This window comes from Cynocephalus volans, chromosome 13 (assembly GCF_027409185.1).
Source record: "Cynocephalus volans isolate mCynVol1 chromosome 13, mCynVol1.pri, whole genome shotgun sequence".
Classification (NCBI taxonomy): domain Eukaryota; kingdom Metazoa; phylum Chordata; class Mammalia; order Dermoptera; family Cynocephalidae; genus Cynocephalus; species Cynocephalus volans.
Genome location: NC_084472.1, coordinates 41,332,517 through 41,346,934, shown reverse-complemented (window position 1 = coordinate 41,346,934; position 14,418 = coordinate 41,332,517). Strand labels below are relative to the sequence as shown.

The following is a 14,418-nucleotide window of genomic DNA, read 5'->3' as shown; positions in this document are numbered from 1 at the left end:
AAGATCAAAATAAGATTGACAAGCCCTCTTCCTGGACTCCGTTAAGCCAGCGTGGGTGAGGTGTGTGTGAGGCACCGGGGGGCCAGACTGAACGCGGATCCGCAGAGCCGGGAAGAAGGTGGGGACCCGCCAGCCCCACAGTCGCTGCAGGCGCCCAATACAGCGCCGCGGAGTCAGCGCGACCCGCCCAGAGGGCGGGGCCGGGGCGTCGGGAAGGGGGCGGGGCCACAACCCGCGCGTTCGAGTGCCTCCCGGAGTGGTTTGTCCCACGTTGCGGCCCGTCGAGGCTCCGAGTTGACGCCTCTTCCGCGGCAGTGGTGGAGATTCGGTCATGTGACAGTCCGGAGGCCGGAACTGGGCAGGTTGCGTGAAGTGGAGGGGTTTGACAAAAATAAACGGCGACGGCGTCGCGGCAGGGTCTATGGCTGAGGCGGTGAGACCTCAGCGCCGGGCCAAGGCCAAGGCCAGTCGTACTAAAACCAAGGTGAGGATCCCCCTCGCCAGCCTGCGGAGGCCCTGGTGGGTGCGCGCTGTCTCCTTTTCCTTTCTCCGGTTTCTGCAGCCTACTGTACTCCCTATTCCCCGAGCCCTCTGCATCCTCTGCTTCCACCTTCCAGTATTTAATCCCACCACCCATTGACACCGGCCCTTTTCCTGCATTCCTCCTCCACGTCCCCCTGCCACACTTTGTCAGGAGCATATTTTTCCTTCTTCCTCCTCTGACTTCACTGGGCTTCCTTTTCGGCTTTCCTCACCTGGGTCTGGTTTCCTGCTCTGAAGCATCTTTTCTCTTTCCAGCACCATCTTTGAGTCTCTTTTCTTTATCTCCTGAGAACATTTAAGTCTCTCCCATGCATAAAGAGGGACGAGATTTCTCCTCCACGCGGAGAAGGTATCCTTCGGTAGAGCTTTATGGGCCGCAACAGATATAGTGTGTTGTGATGTGCTAGTCCTCCTTACTTTCGAAATTCGGGGTGATTTGCATTATCCTAGGGGTTTATGGTGGGGCATGCATGTCTAGAAATTAACCCAGGGCTGGACTCACACAGTAAGTATGTATTTAAATTGTCTGGGTTTCCTGCATTAGACTAGTGTGGTTTTAAGTTGATCTGTTTTGTTTTTAGATGCAGTCTGGATTTTCATTTGGTTCCTATGTATTTTCTACAGTGAACAGATTAAATGCTGCCACTAGATGTCCGGAACTAGAAAATTTGGCTTACCTGAAACAGAATTTACATTAAGGGGGTGTGGCATTACAAGAACAGGAAGCTTCCTCTCCCAGAAGTGGGTGATGTTCCTGAGCAGGTGTAATTTAAACGTGATACCTGATGATGTGATACCTGTTAATCTGATTTTTACATGGGAACGAGGTTTTGACAGGAGTGTTCATAGGTATCATATTTAATAAACTGTAAATAACTTAAGTAGATCCGTTTCATTGTTACGCCTTTTTAAAGGCTGTGGTAGAGTTAGGCACATCAGTGTACCCAGGTCTGTGAGGAGTTACTCTATGGTGAGAAAGCCATTTTGGTACTTAATTTTAGGAACGTTTTTAAGAGAAATAATTTTGCATGGTATTAGGTTGGTAAAGAACTATCCAGGCAGAGGAGGAAGAAGAAAGTCTTTGGTCAGCCATGCATAAGATCCCTGAATGCAGAATACAGTAGTGCATAACGTGTGAACAATAGTCGTCCTTAGAGAGCAGAATGTTAAATCTTAATCTTTAGTGTTTTTTTCCCCAAATAAATGATCAATCCAAAGCCTAGAGAGGTTAAATGATAGCCTAAAGCTATGTACTTAGTGAGGATACTCAAGTTAAAGTTGGAAATACTTACTCTATCCAGTAGCTTAATAATTATTTTATATATTTATGTCTTTGTGTGTCCATATATACAATGTTATAAATGCTTAAAGATAGTTAAGAAGATTCTTTCTTAAGTTATTTTGTTTAAAACAGGATTTCTAAATTAAAAAATTGAAAATCCTAAGCTTTTAAATCCATCATGAAAAGCCAGTTGTTTATTTTATTGATACATTCCAGGCAACTTTCCTATGCAAACATTAACATGTTTTCTTATCTGTTAAAGTTTATGTAGAGGCTTTCATTTCAGAGGCTTTTAGTCAAACCAAAAATCCTTGACACATGCTTTTTCTCACTCTACAAATGTAATTAATCACTAAATCTTACCAATTGTATTTCCTATATATCCTCTTGATTTTGCCCATTTCTCTTCTTCCTAACTACCAATGACCTTCCTCTGAGGAATATTTCTTTGATTTCTGGTATACTGGCCTTTTCACCTTCATTCTTGCTGCCCATTCTCTAAACTGAAGTTGGGTTGATATTTTAAAAAAACAAACTGGTCACTCACCTTAAAACCTTTCAGAGGTTTCCCATCACCCATGGGCTAGAGCCCAAAGCTCCGACTAAGGGCCCTGCATGATCTGGTCTCTGTCTTCCTCCTCAGCCTCAGTTCTACCACTGTTGTCTCTTGATTCTCAACCATATATGTCTATTCTGGCTTCAGGGCCTTTGCACGTTATTTCCTCTGTCCTGCCCCTCTTCACTTAGCTAACTACTGCTCATTTATGATGTCAGCCTAAACAATACTTCCTTAGAGAAGCTTTCCCTCATCACCCTGGTATTGCTGCCCCCTCCAGTAGCACTCTGCACCCCTTTGTGTCCCTCAGCTCATTTGTAGTTACTTTATCAACATTTCTCTTCTCCCTTAGATTGTGAACTCACTGAGGGAGGGACCTGTCTTGTTCCCTGTGCCCTTCACAGCCCCTGAGTCACTTGGTAATGTTTGTTAAATGATGAAATAAATAAATATTGAAGAATATTTTCAAGTGCTGTCACTCAGAAAAATTTGCTCTAGTAATTTTCCTCTGACTAGTATGAGGAAAAAAACAGAAAAAGTCCACAACACCATCAAGGCCCTCACAGTTGTCAGTCTAGAAAATTAGTTCTTCTTTTGGAGTAGACAGATGCATTTATTTCTTAGTGCTGGCTGTGGTTTGGCGTGGTTATAAAGTTCTACATTAATGAAAACTTTAACATCTGTGGTATAATCTGGCAACTATTTAGAGATGTAAAGTGGTTCCAAAGCTCAGTTTAGGAAGTGGATAGTGTCATGTGCTATTGTCTTTAGATAGTTTGAGTGGCTTCTGAATTTTACTCAGCAGCTGACCTACATTCCTCAATGTTAATCATCTGGTAGGTGACCTGAATTCCTAGGTTGTGGTTAGGTACCTTATGTGTATCACCTGATACCTGAGAAGTAATCCTAATAATGTTTTCATTCTTTTAGTATCATTCTCTGCTAAAACATCCCCCAGGTCTGAGGACTCTGACTTCACTGATCTTGGGAAATAGTGGGTTAAGAATAGTAAATTCTTAGATTTGAACTTCTCTGCAGCAGTAGTGTATTTTGTAGTCGTAGGATATATTTTTACAGTTCATATTAATTTCTGAATGTCACCAACTCATTAATAATAAAAGCTTCTGGTAATTGCTAGGGATGGATTGAGATGTGTCCTGGAAAGCTGATAACAGAAACAGAAAGACTTTTAAATCCTCATCCCCTCTTGCTTATGGCCTAGATGATTGATTTCTACCTCTAATCCCTCTCTGCCAGGAGTGGTCATTGGAGTGAAGTTGGGGTATGCTGTATGGTATTATTTGTTTTTTTTTGTGCCTCCTAAGATCCATTCATTTGTTAAACACTCAGTGATCACCCATTGTGTCCCAGAAACTGTTCTAGGCACTTGGGATGTAAAAGAGAAAAATCCCAAAGAATCTGGCCTTACAGTCTAGAAGGAGAAGACAGACCAAACAAGCAAACAAAAAAACTCCCCAAAACAAAACCAAACCAAAACCAACAAAATATATGTTAGAAGGTACTAGTGTTATGGAAAAAAGAAAAAGAACAGGGTAAAGAGTTGGGGAGTACTAAGAGGCTGGGGATGGGTTGCAATTTTGAAAAGTTAGTCAAGATAGTCCTTATTTGAAGGTGACATTTAAGTAAAGACGTGAAAGAGATGGAGTTTGCCATGTGGATACTGGGGTAGAAGTGTTCCAGGCAGAGGGAACAGCCGGGTAAAGGCCCTCAGACAGTGGCATGCTTGTTCTGTCCTAGAAACTGCAAGGAGGCAGTATTAGGGTTGAGTGAGTGAGGGGAGAGTAGTAGGGGATTGTTTTGCTGATAGTTTTTACTTTCATTTAGGTTCAAAGACTCGTTGGTAAAATAAACCACTCATCACACTAATAAGCCAGTTTATGATATTTATTAATATACAGCAATATGCAAGTAAGCAAAGAAAGCTAGATTATGCAGGCATATTAAAGAAGAAAAAGAATTAGACAGTGTTTACATCACCAAATTGGGGAAATACCTATATACAGATCCAAGCAGTGCTGGGAAGTCCTGTGAACAGCGATCTGGAGTCCCAATTGGGATTGTCCTGGGCAGTTCGTCCACTCCACAGGTGAAACTTCACCGGTTTGGGGAAATCCTGCTTATATCACCCAGCTGCAGACTGATAACATTAGTCTTCATGCAAACATGCAGCTGTGGTTATTTTATTAATGCTTGGATCTTTTCTCACAAGTCTTTGGGATGTTCTTTGGCCCTGGGAACTGGCCAGGTTCCCAAGGTCCAAGTAGCTCCAGGACTTACTTTCCTTCTTATCTGATGGTTACTAAGCACCTGTCCCGTAGGCCTGCACAGTTTCTGAGAGTCTGGCACATAGCCTATGCAGGGTCATTCTTCGGTCAGAGGCCTAGCAATGTCTCTGAAGCCTGAACAAGACTATAAACCTTAATTTTCCCAACAGGGATGAAGTCAGAAAGATAACATAGGGCCAGGTCATATACGGTCTAGTAAGGACTTTTACTCTGAGTGACATATGGAGACACACCAGGGTTTTGAGCAGAGGAGTGATATGACCCGAGTGGTGCTTTAAAGGATCAAGTGCTTGCTTTGTTGAGAATAGATTTATCACAGAGCAAGAGTAGAAGCAGAGAGATTATCTAATACTTGGCAATAAACCAGTTAAGAGGTGACGGTGGCTAGGACCAGAGTTGTCAGACGGAACGTGATGAGCAGTGTTTGAAGTCTGAGAGCCAAGGGGATCTGCTGAAATTTGGATGTGGGATGTGAGAGGAAACAGTCAAGGAAGACTCTAAGGTGGAGAAGGTGGGTTAAATTTTTGGGGGAAAATCAGGAGTTCAGTTTTGTATATAATTTTGAAATAAAATGTTTATTAGACATTCAAATGGAGAAGTAAGTAGGGTTGGATATGTGACTCTAGATTTTGAGAGAGAGCTTGAGGCTGGAGATATAGATTTGGGAGTCATTAGCATATAGATGGTATTTAAAGCCAGAAACTGAATTAGGTCACTTTGGGAATGAGTGTAGTTAAAAAAAGGTGACAAGAACTGAACCCAGGGGCACTCTAATTTTAAGGGGTTGGAGAGAAGAGGCAGAATCAGCGAAGGAGTGTGAGAAGGAGAGACCAGCAAGGTATGATGTGTTCCCAGTGCCCTTCGCTGAGAGGGTAGTGTCCTAGACACTGAGCGAAGAAAGTGTAGGAAGGAGGAGTGAGAGACCAAGCGTGCAAAATGCTGCTAATACATGAAGTAAGATTGTTAAGAGCAACATCAAAGAAATGATAGCCAATTCATAGCAAAATGTATAATCCTCATCCTTCCTGCAAAGCCTTTCTACTTATGTAGCATTCTTGTATGTCTCAAAGAGAGCTGGTAAAAGTGCCTTGAGAGCTCTTGCTCTGATAATCATACCAATGTGTCCAACCCCTTTTTAAATCTGTTCTGTGTCAGGCATTGTGCCAGGTGCTGGGGAAACAGACATGAATGATAAACAGACCTTGCCTTTAAAATAATCTAGTGATAAGTATTCCACAAAATGTGTAAAATTGTACCATCATCATTCATGAAAAAGCATCTCATTATTTTTAAGGAAGGAAAGGAGTTGTAATTTTACTTAAGTTCATGGAGAAAGAACTGCAAGTGATGAATAGAAACTTCCCATTTGTTTTTCAGAACTTAAAACAAACTTAATGTTTTCCTGATTACAAAAGTACTCTGCTAAAAAAAAGTAAGTGTATGAGTGTACAGACACACACACACACACACACACACAAACACACACACACAGAGAGAGAGAGAGAGAGAGAGAGAGAGAGAGAGAGAGAGAGAGAAATGTACAACCAAGAAATGAAATGCATGGAGCTCTGTCTCCTGGAGATTACTGTTGGTAATAGTTTGTTGTGGGTTCTTTAGGTTTTTTCCCATGCATACACCAACACTCCACAGCATATTTACCGTAATATATAAAATATGATTTTCTGTGTTAATCATAGACTCTTCCTTTTCTATATAATTTCCAGATTATTTTTTCTCCTGTTGAATATATTAAAATTGTTTTTTTACCTGTATGTAACTTATGTGGAGATCAAAAGTAAAGAAATATAGATTCTTCTTAATCTGCCTGGCCATTGTTAGCTGTAAGAAATGTCTTGCTTAAAATTTGTAAGCACTAATTTTTGCTAATGTGACTTTGCTATGCATGGAGTTACTTTTGTGATCTGTAGTGATTATTATATATACAATATGCCTTCCTCCTGTATCAATTTGTTTAATGGAAGTAGGCAAAGTAATTGGAAGCTGACTTTTTTATTTTAAATGAAAGGGAATTTTGCTTTTTAAGAATAAGGATAGAGTCAGCCTTCAGAGTGTAAGTTCAAATTCTCCTGAATTCATTGATCTTCTCTTTGCTTTCTGAGAGGCATATAAAAATAAACTTCTGAATGTGCCAGAGCATATGGTAAGTATAAATATTTGTTGGATAATTCAATAATTTTTTCATCTTAGAATTCCAGTACCTGGGACAGAGTTCAGCAGGCATTTGGTACTCAGTAAATTCTTGTGAAATATAGGTCATTGCTGTTATATCAAGAAACATTTATTGAGCACAGTGTCAAAAATCAGAGGCAGATCAGAACCAAATCAGATCCAAAGAGGCATAAGATACCGTCCCTGCCCTCAAGATACTTGTGGTCTATTTCGGGAGACAGAACAGAAAGATAAATAACCATGTGAGGTAGGGTATGACCAGGGCTGGATGACAAGTACCTGTTGTAAAACTTCAGAGGAAAGCCTGTGCAGAAAGGTTTTTATTGATTTTTTTCTTTGTTTTTGGTGGCAGGCTGGTATGGGGATCCAAACCCTTGACCTTGGTGTTATAGCACTGCTCTAACCAACTGAGCTAACAAGCCAGCCCCCGGAAGGTTTGTTATTGGGGCAGGATCATAACAGAATCATTGAGGGCACTGAATGCCAGCATCAGTCTTTTGTTAAGTGGAGAGCTGGACCGTTGTGGTGTGTTCAGAGCATTGTTTTAGGGAGACCAATCTTATAATGGTGTTTGGGATGAACTGGTGGTGAAGAAGAGGCTGGAGGCTTAGAGACCATTCATGACTTGTTCCCTTGTTCTGTGCTTTGGAGAAGGGAATTGAGCCACAAGGAGCCCTTGCCACTGCTCTTGAGGCCATGGTAGTCGGTGATGATCACAGCAAATCCCCTTTGCTTTTGTGTGTACCCCAGGGGCCTGCCTCTATCCCAGGAATCTCTTTGAGGGAGCAGGGCCAGTCCTATGCCACCTACTCAAACAGTTGTGCTTCCTGCTATTGTCCGTCTCTTCCTGCTGCTGACCTCTCTGGGTCTGGTTAGTCAGTTCTTTGAATCAAAGCACCAGCTTCTCTCCTTTTCCCCTGCCTCCTTCCCTGAGGCAACTCCAGATTAATTCCCTGGTTGGACCTAACTTCCCTAACAAAGGTAGGGGTGGGGAGTTTTCTTTGGTTCCAGTTTTGAAACCTAGAAAAGTGAACTCCACTTGCAGGGGAAATAAAAGTCTAAACAATGGCTTATGTGTTCTTACAGGAGGTGTTGAGAAGGTTAAAAAAAAAAAAGTCTCGATTATTGGTTATCTGACCACCTTAGCTATTGCTATTATCATGGTTACGTTTATTCCCAGGAAGATAGATCTGTAGGGTATGGGCATGCAAGTTTGGGAGTAGTAACTGGTGGAATGGAAGAATTTGAAATTACAAGGGCAACCCTGGAATGGGGAGAGGGAGCGGTGAGGTGGGGTTGGGGTGAGGTGGTGTGAGGGACAATGGGAGGTTAAAAACTGCCTGAGTGTTGGACAAGGCTGGGGAAGAAGCCTTGGTGTGGCCTGTGGGGTGGGGGAGGTGTGGTGGTATGCTGTGCCTGGATCACGTGGCCCATCCTGTGACCGCTTCCAGCTCCCTGCCTTCTCAGCCTTTCTCCCAGTTAGCATTTAATATCCCAGAGTCTCTTAAAGCTTAAGAAAGGAGAAACAAAAATCTTTATTCTACATTCCACTTTCTACTTTCTTACTTTTCATTTATTTCTCAACTCACTATGTTCTTTTGTTTTATTGTTTTTACCATGTCAGAGGGGTAATGTGCCAAAGTCTTAACAAGGTTTAGAAGGAGGCACTTCTCACGCAACAGCATGAAAACCCAATCATCAAGCTTATGAACCAAACAAAGGTCTCACCAAATTTTTTTAATCTTTGTTTTTAACAGCTTTATTGAGAGATAATTTACATCCTATACAATTGACCTAGCTAAAGTGGTTTTTCAGTATGATCACAGAGTTGTACAGCCGTCACATCACAGCCCTATGTTCCATAGTGGCTGCCTCATGTTACTTTCATTCCCACCAGCGGTGTATGAGCATTCTGTTTCTCTACATTCTGGCCAACCCTTGTTATTATTTGATTTTTTAAATAGTCGTCCTAGTGGATGTGATGTGGTATCTCATTGTGGTTTTGCTTTGCATTTCTCTAATGGCTAATAATGTTGAGCATCTGTTCATATGCCATTTGTATATCTTCCTTGGAGAAATGTCTATTCAGAACCTTTGCCTGTTTTAAAATTGGGTTGTGTATCTTTTTATTATTGAGTTATGAGTGTTCTTTGTATATTCTAGATATAAGCCAGTTATAAGATATTTGATTTGCAAATATATTCTCCCATTCTTTGGGGCTGTCATTTTGCTTTCGAGATGGTTTCACTTGCAGCACAAAAGTTTTTAATTTTGATGAAGTCCAATTTATCTATTTTTTTCTTTTGTGGCTTATGCTTTTAGTGTCATATCTAAGAAGGCTTTGCCTAACCCAAGGTCTCAAAGATTTATTCCTCTGTTTTCTTCTAAGAGTTCTAAAGTTTTAGCTCTGATAGGTCTATGATCCTTTTTGAGTTAATTTTTGTATATGATATAAGGTAAGGGTCCAATTTTATTCTTTTGCATGAGGATATCCAGTTGCTGCAGCACTGTTTGTTGAAAAGACTATTCTTTCCCCATTGAATTGTCTTGGCATTCTTGTCAAAATCAATTGACCATAAACATAAGGTTTTATTTCTGGATTCTCAATTATGTTCAATTGATGTATTTGTCTGTCCATATGCTAGCACCACACTGTCTATTGTAGCTTTGTAGTAGGTTTTAAAATTGCAAAGTGTGAGTTCTACACGTTTGTTCTTTTTTGAGATTTTCTTGTCTGTTCTTTTGTTTCCATATGAATTTAAGGATCATCTTGTTGATTTCTGCAAAAGAGACTGCTGGGATTTTTGCAAGGGATCGTGTTCAGTTTGTAGATCGATTTGAGGAGTATTACCTTCTTAACAATTTTGTGAAAGATATGGGATGTCTTTCAGTTTATTAAGTCCTCCTTAATATCTTTCAGCAATGTTTTGTAATATTCAGGGTACAAGTTTTACACTTGTTTTGCTCAATTTATCCCTAAGTACTTTGTTCTTTTTGTGCTATTATAAATGAAATTGTTTTGTTAATTTCATTTTCTGATTGTTCAATTCACTAAAATTTGGTGTCAGCCCAGACCAGTGCACCAACATTTCTCTCACTCTACTCACCATTTCTCCTCCTAGTTTTTTCTTTCTGACCTCCCAGTCAGAGAAACCTCTTTATTTTAGCAAGTGTGTTAAACATCATCTCAGTGTAAATGGCCTACTTTTTCATTTTCTTACTAACACTTGTATAATATTTTCCTATTCATGATTTTAGGCAGTTTAACAAACTGATTTATACTAGATATGCATTGTGTGGTTGACTTCTGAATCTGATATCCACAGTTCACAATGTGAAGTGATTTTGGAGGGACATATTGCTTCTTGAATCATTGTCATTTGTAAATCTTTTCTGGCCATGTTCATTTCAGCACGCTGACCTCAAATTCCATTTCAAAAACGTTCAGCTTTTCTTTGTAATATATAAAGGCCCCATGTTTTTGGCTGTTAATTAATCTGTTGACTTTTTGCTGGACATTCAGAGCAGAATAATCTGAAATCACTGATAGCTATGTAACTGTCAAGTTTTTCTTCCTTAAAGTTTTGTAGTGAAAAAGAAGTATTTGAGTGATTTCAGTCAGGTTTTTAGTTTGTTTCAATGTAACAACTTCATTTAAGTGTTATTTTAATACTTCTGTAATGTTTTCTTTATTCAGCCTGGCTTCCTATGTTAATGTAGTTTGTGTGTTAATGTCTGAGGTATTTTTTAAAACCATAATTTATTTTTTTAGTGGTTAATTATTCTATGTTTTTGTTTTTTGAAGATAACTTTGGGTTTAGTGAAAAGTTGCAAATATAATACAGAGAGTTCCCATATACCCTTTACCCAGCATCCTCTTATGTAATTATCTTATGTAAGCATACATTCTACGGCATAGAGCATTTATCAAAACTAAGAAATTAGTGGTGGTACAATACTGTTAATTAAAATATAGAATTTATTGGATTTCACTTGTTTGTCCACTAATGTCCTTTTCCTGTTGTGGTATCCAGTCCAGGATCCCACAATGCATTTCGTTGTCATGTCTCTGTAGTTTCCTCCAGTCTCTGACAGTTTCTTGGTCTTGTCTTTTCTTTCAAAACCATAACACTTGACTTATTTTGTAGACTGTCCCTTAGTTTGGGTTTTTGTCTGGTGTTTTCTCATGATTAGATTGAGGTTAATACATTATTGGGAAGGACACCACCGAGGTGATAGGCCTTCTTAGATATCATTATCAGGGAGTATCTGATGTCAATATATGTTACCGGGGATGTTAACCTTGATTACCTGGTTAAGGTATTGTCTGCCAGGATTCTCCACTGAAACTTACTATTTTCCTTCTTGTAATTACTGAATAGTATTTGGGAGAAGATACTTTTGAGACTATGCAGATACCCTGTTTCTGCTTAATCTCACTCTTCCTCTCCTTAGCATCTATTGGTAGTTCTCACCTGTGGCAGTTACTGTGGTGCTCCAACGGCGATTTTCTATTTTTCCCATTCTTTCTACGTTTATCAATTGGAATTCTTCTATATGGAAGAGTGGTCACTTTTTGTTTATCTGTTTATTCATTCAGGTAACTGTTTATGTCAGTGTGGGCTTCCTGTTTATTTTATTCTGTAGGTTATAATCCCGTACTGCAGCTATTTGTTCATTGTTGCTCAAGTTGTTCCGACGTTTGCTGCCTGAATTTTGAGTGAATGTGTCAAGATGAAGAAAAATCTATTATGGCCTAAGTTACTTGCAGACTGTTTTTCTGTTAGGATCAGACTAGAGAATCTCCAAATTCAACACACTCAAAATTGGATAATGTGAACTACAGAACACATGAAGTGAATTTAGGTTCCATTTGTTAAATGATAAAATTTAGATTTTATATATAATTTAAAAATTCTTTATGCTGAAAGCATCAGTTATCATTATTTGACATAATAAATCTTGTTTTTAGGAAAAGAAGAAGTATGAAACCCTTCAGAGGGAAGAGTCTGAGGAAGTCTCACTTCCAAAAACCTCCAGAGAGCAGGAAATCCCTTCTTCAGCTTGTGAATTTAAAGGAGACCACCTGAAAGTGTTTACTGATTCCCAGCTCCAGAATGATGCCAGTGGACAAAATGAAAGTGAAATGTTTGATGTACCACTCACCTCCTTAACTGTAAGCAGTGAAGAGTCTGTGACATGTAACACGGAACCCCTGAAGGAAGGGGGAGAAGTCAGAGCCTATGCTGGAGACAATGCAATCAAGCCAAAGGTCGACCCTGGAGACAGTGTTGGAACTAAAGTAGAAACCCCCAAGAACTTTACAGAGGTAGAGGAAAATAGATTGGTACAATGTGGACCTTCAGAAAGCACACTGCAATCTAATTTTTCTTATACTCAGCAGGAAATGGAAAATTTACAAGTCAGAGAAACTCAGAATAGGAAAGAAAACAAACAAATCCTGGGTCATACTTCAGAGGTGCTACAGGATGTTGGCTTGCAGAGTTCTTGTGAAGCCGGACATGTTTTTCAGCCACCTAGAGTGAAGAAATTGTATCCTGGGTTACCAACTGAAATTTCTAGAGAAGTTCCAGCATTGGTGGCAGTGAAACCCTTGCTTTGTAGTGAGCGACTCTACCCAGAACTCCCATCTCAACCAGACCTAGTACCGTTTACTAAAGAACAGCTAAAAATCTTGGAGCCTGGTTCATGGTTGGAAAATGTTGAGTCATATTTAGAAGAATTTGACAGCATGGCTCATCAGGACAGGCATGAGTTTTATGAGTTGCTTTTGAACTACTCTCGATGTAGGAAGCAACTGTTGCTGGCTGAAGCTGAGCTACTTACTCTGACATCTGATTGCCAAAATGCTAAAAGTCGGCTGTGGCACTTTAAGGAGGAACAAATGTCTGTTCAGGTATTTTGACTACGGTTCTATAAAGCTTTCTGGAGCCTGGGGAATTTTTAGCAGAGCTGCTGTTCCTGTGATGCTGTCCAGGTTTAGAGTCTGCTTCTTACACCCACACTCTCTTAGCCCAGAGTAGTACAGTGCAGGGATCACAAAGTCACATATCTGCAGGGCCCAGGCATGTAACCTGGAAGGTGAAGAGGCAGGGTGGGATAGTGGTCACTGGATAAGCTCATGCCTACTCAAGAGGGGCAGCCACTCTTGAGTTCTGGTTGATTGTTGCTGTGAGGTTGTGATGGTCCAGAATTGCCACATCTTCTTATTTTTTTCCAGAATAAGCTAGGAATCTGGATTTTTATGTGAGAGATCTGGATTTGTAAATGTTGGCAACTAATTAAACACACACACACACACACACACACACAATATAGACCAACAAATCATGTCTCCAGGTTAAATTGAACTGGATCATAAGTTTGTGACCTTGGGTGTAATGCCATGAACATCCAGTGGGTAGAGAGTTTCAAGTTTGATTGGAGATGAAACAGGGAAGGCCATTAGATGCAGCCTTATGGAGGAGGCCAAGGTTACCATAAGCCATTTCATAGTGGTGTAGGAGGGATGGCAAGGAAGAGAAAGCTACTCTTGACAAGTTTGGCAGCAAAGGGAAGCTGGAGGAGATATTGGGGAGAAACACTTGATTCCTCCATCCTTAACCCTCATTTGTTTGGAGACCTGTATATCTCTTCATAGATAGGAAGGAGTCTGTGGAGAGGGAAACATTTGGAAATAATGAAAAAGAAAGGATAGAATCAAGAATACAGCTGGAGGAGTTAGCATTGGAAAGGAGAGGGGTTTCTTTCTTTTCAGCAGAACCACAAAGAATGATAATATCCAGAGATCTTATTAGATTTTGAGGTACCTTGAAATTGAGAGGAAACCACATTGGTCTCAGTGTTCATAAGATAGAAAGTGAGATCATCAATCTTGAGAGTCTTAGGGGCAAGCTGTATTATTTTCTTGCACTCTTCCCTACTGACTTCTTAGGGTTATTCCCCCCTTCTCTGAACTGGTGATGTATTTGTGGTTGGCATTATACTCGTTGGCACCTGCTCATGTATTCTCTGGTATTGTTCTCTACACAGTATTGTCTCCTTACCATGATTATAAGCTCTTTGAAGATGGTACTGAAGCCTGTGTATCTTATATCTGCTGCCTGATTACTTCAAATGCAAAGAGTAACTGGTTTCATATTTTACCTGTTTTTCCACCGGTAGGGTATTTGTGCAGATCAAGTGAAAGTTTCTGGCTATCATCGCTACCAAAGAGTAGAGATGAATGAAAGTGCACTGGCGGAACTAAAGAAGCTATTTGATGCCAAATCTGAGCACCTCCACCAGACCCTGGCCCTTCATTCTTACACTTCCGTGCTCTCGAAGTTGCAAGTAGAGTCTTACATTTATGCGTTGCTCAATAGTTCAGCTGTTCTGAGATCTTTAGCAATTCATCAGCAAGGCCGAGGTGTGTAAGTAATGAAGGTCTCACTCTTTCTTGTGTTCTGAAATGAAAAAAGAATTCAGGGGTACAGTCTGGTTGAATTGACTGTATGATAATGGGTCCTATAAGGTACCAT

General features: G+C 40.3%; 1 protein-coding gene and 1 non-coding gene across 5 annotated transcripts in view; one reads left to right on the top strand and one right to left on the bottom strand.

Moving 5' to 3' along the window:
• The first annotated feature begins 416 nt into the window (after window positions 1-416).
• The window catches only part of EPG5 (ectopic P-granules 5 autophagy tethering factor), a 100,380-nt gene continuing 86,378 nt past the window's right edge, over window positions 417-14,418 (top strand). For all 4 annotated transcript variants that reach the window (XM_063077056.1, XM_063077055.1, XM_063077054.1 and 1 more), the window contains exons 1-3: window positions 417-484; window positions 11,850-12,794; window positions 14,063-14,306. In XM_063077056.1, the coding sequence (XP_062933126.1) occupies window positions 422-484; window positions 11,850-12,794; window positions 14,063-14,306 (1,252 nt within the window). In that variant the 5' untranslated portion in view covers window positions 417-421. The remainder of the gene's footprint in view (window positions 485-11,849; window positions 12,795-14,062; window positions 14,307-14,418) is intronic.
• LOC134362324 (small nucleolar RNA U13) lies at window positions 8,496-8,600 on the bottom strand. The gene has a single exon (XR_010021600.1). It is a non-coding gene; the product is annotated as a small nucleolar RNA U13 (small nucleolar RNA).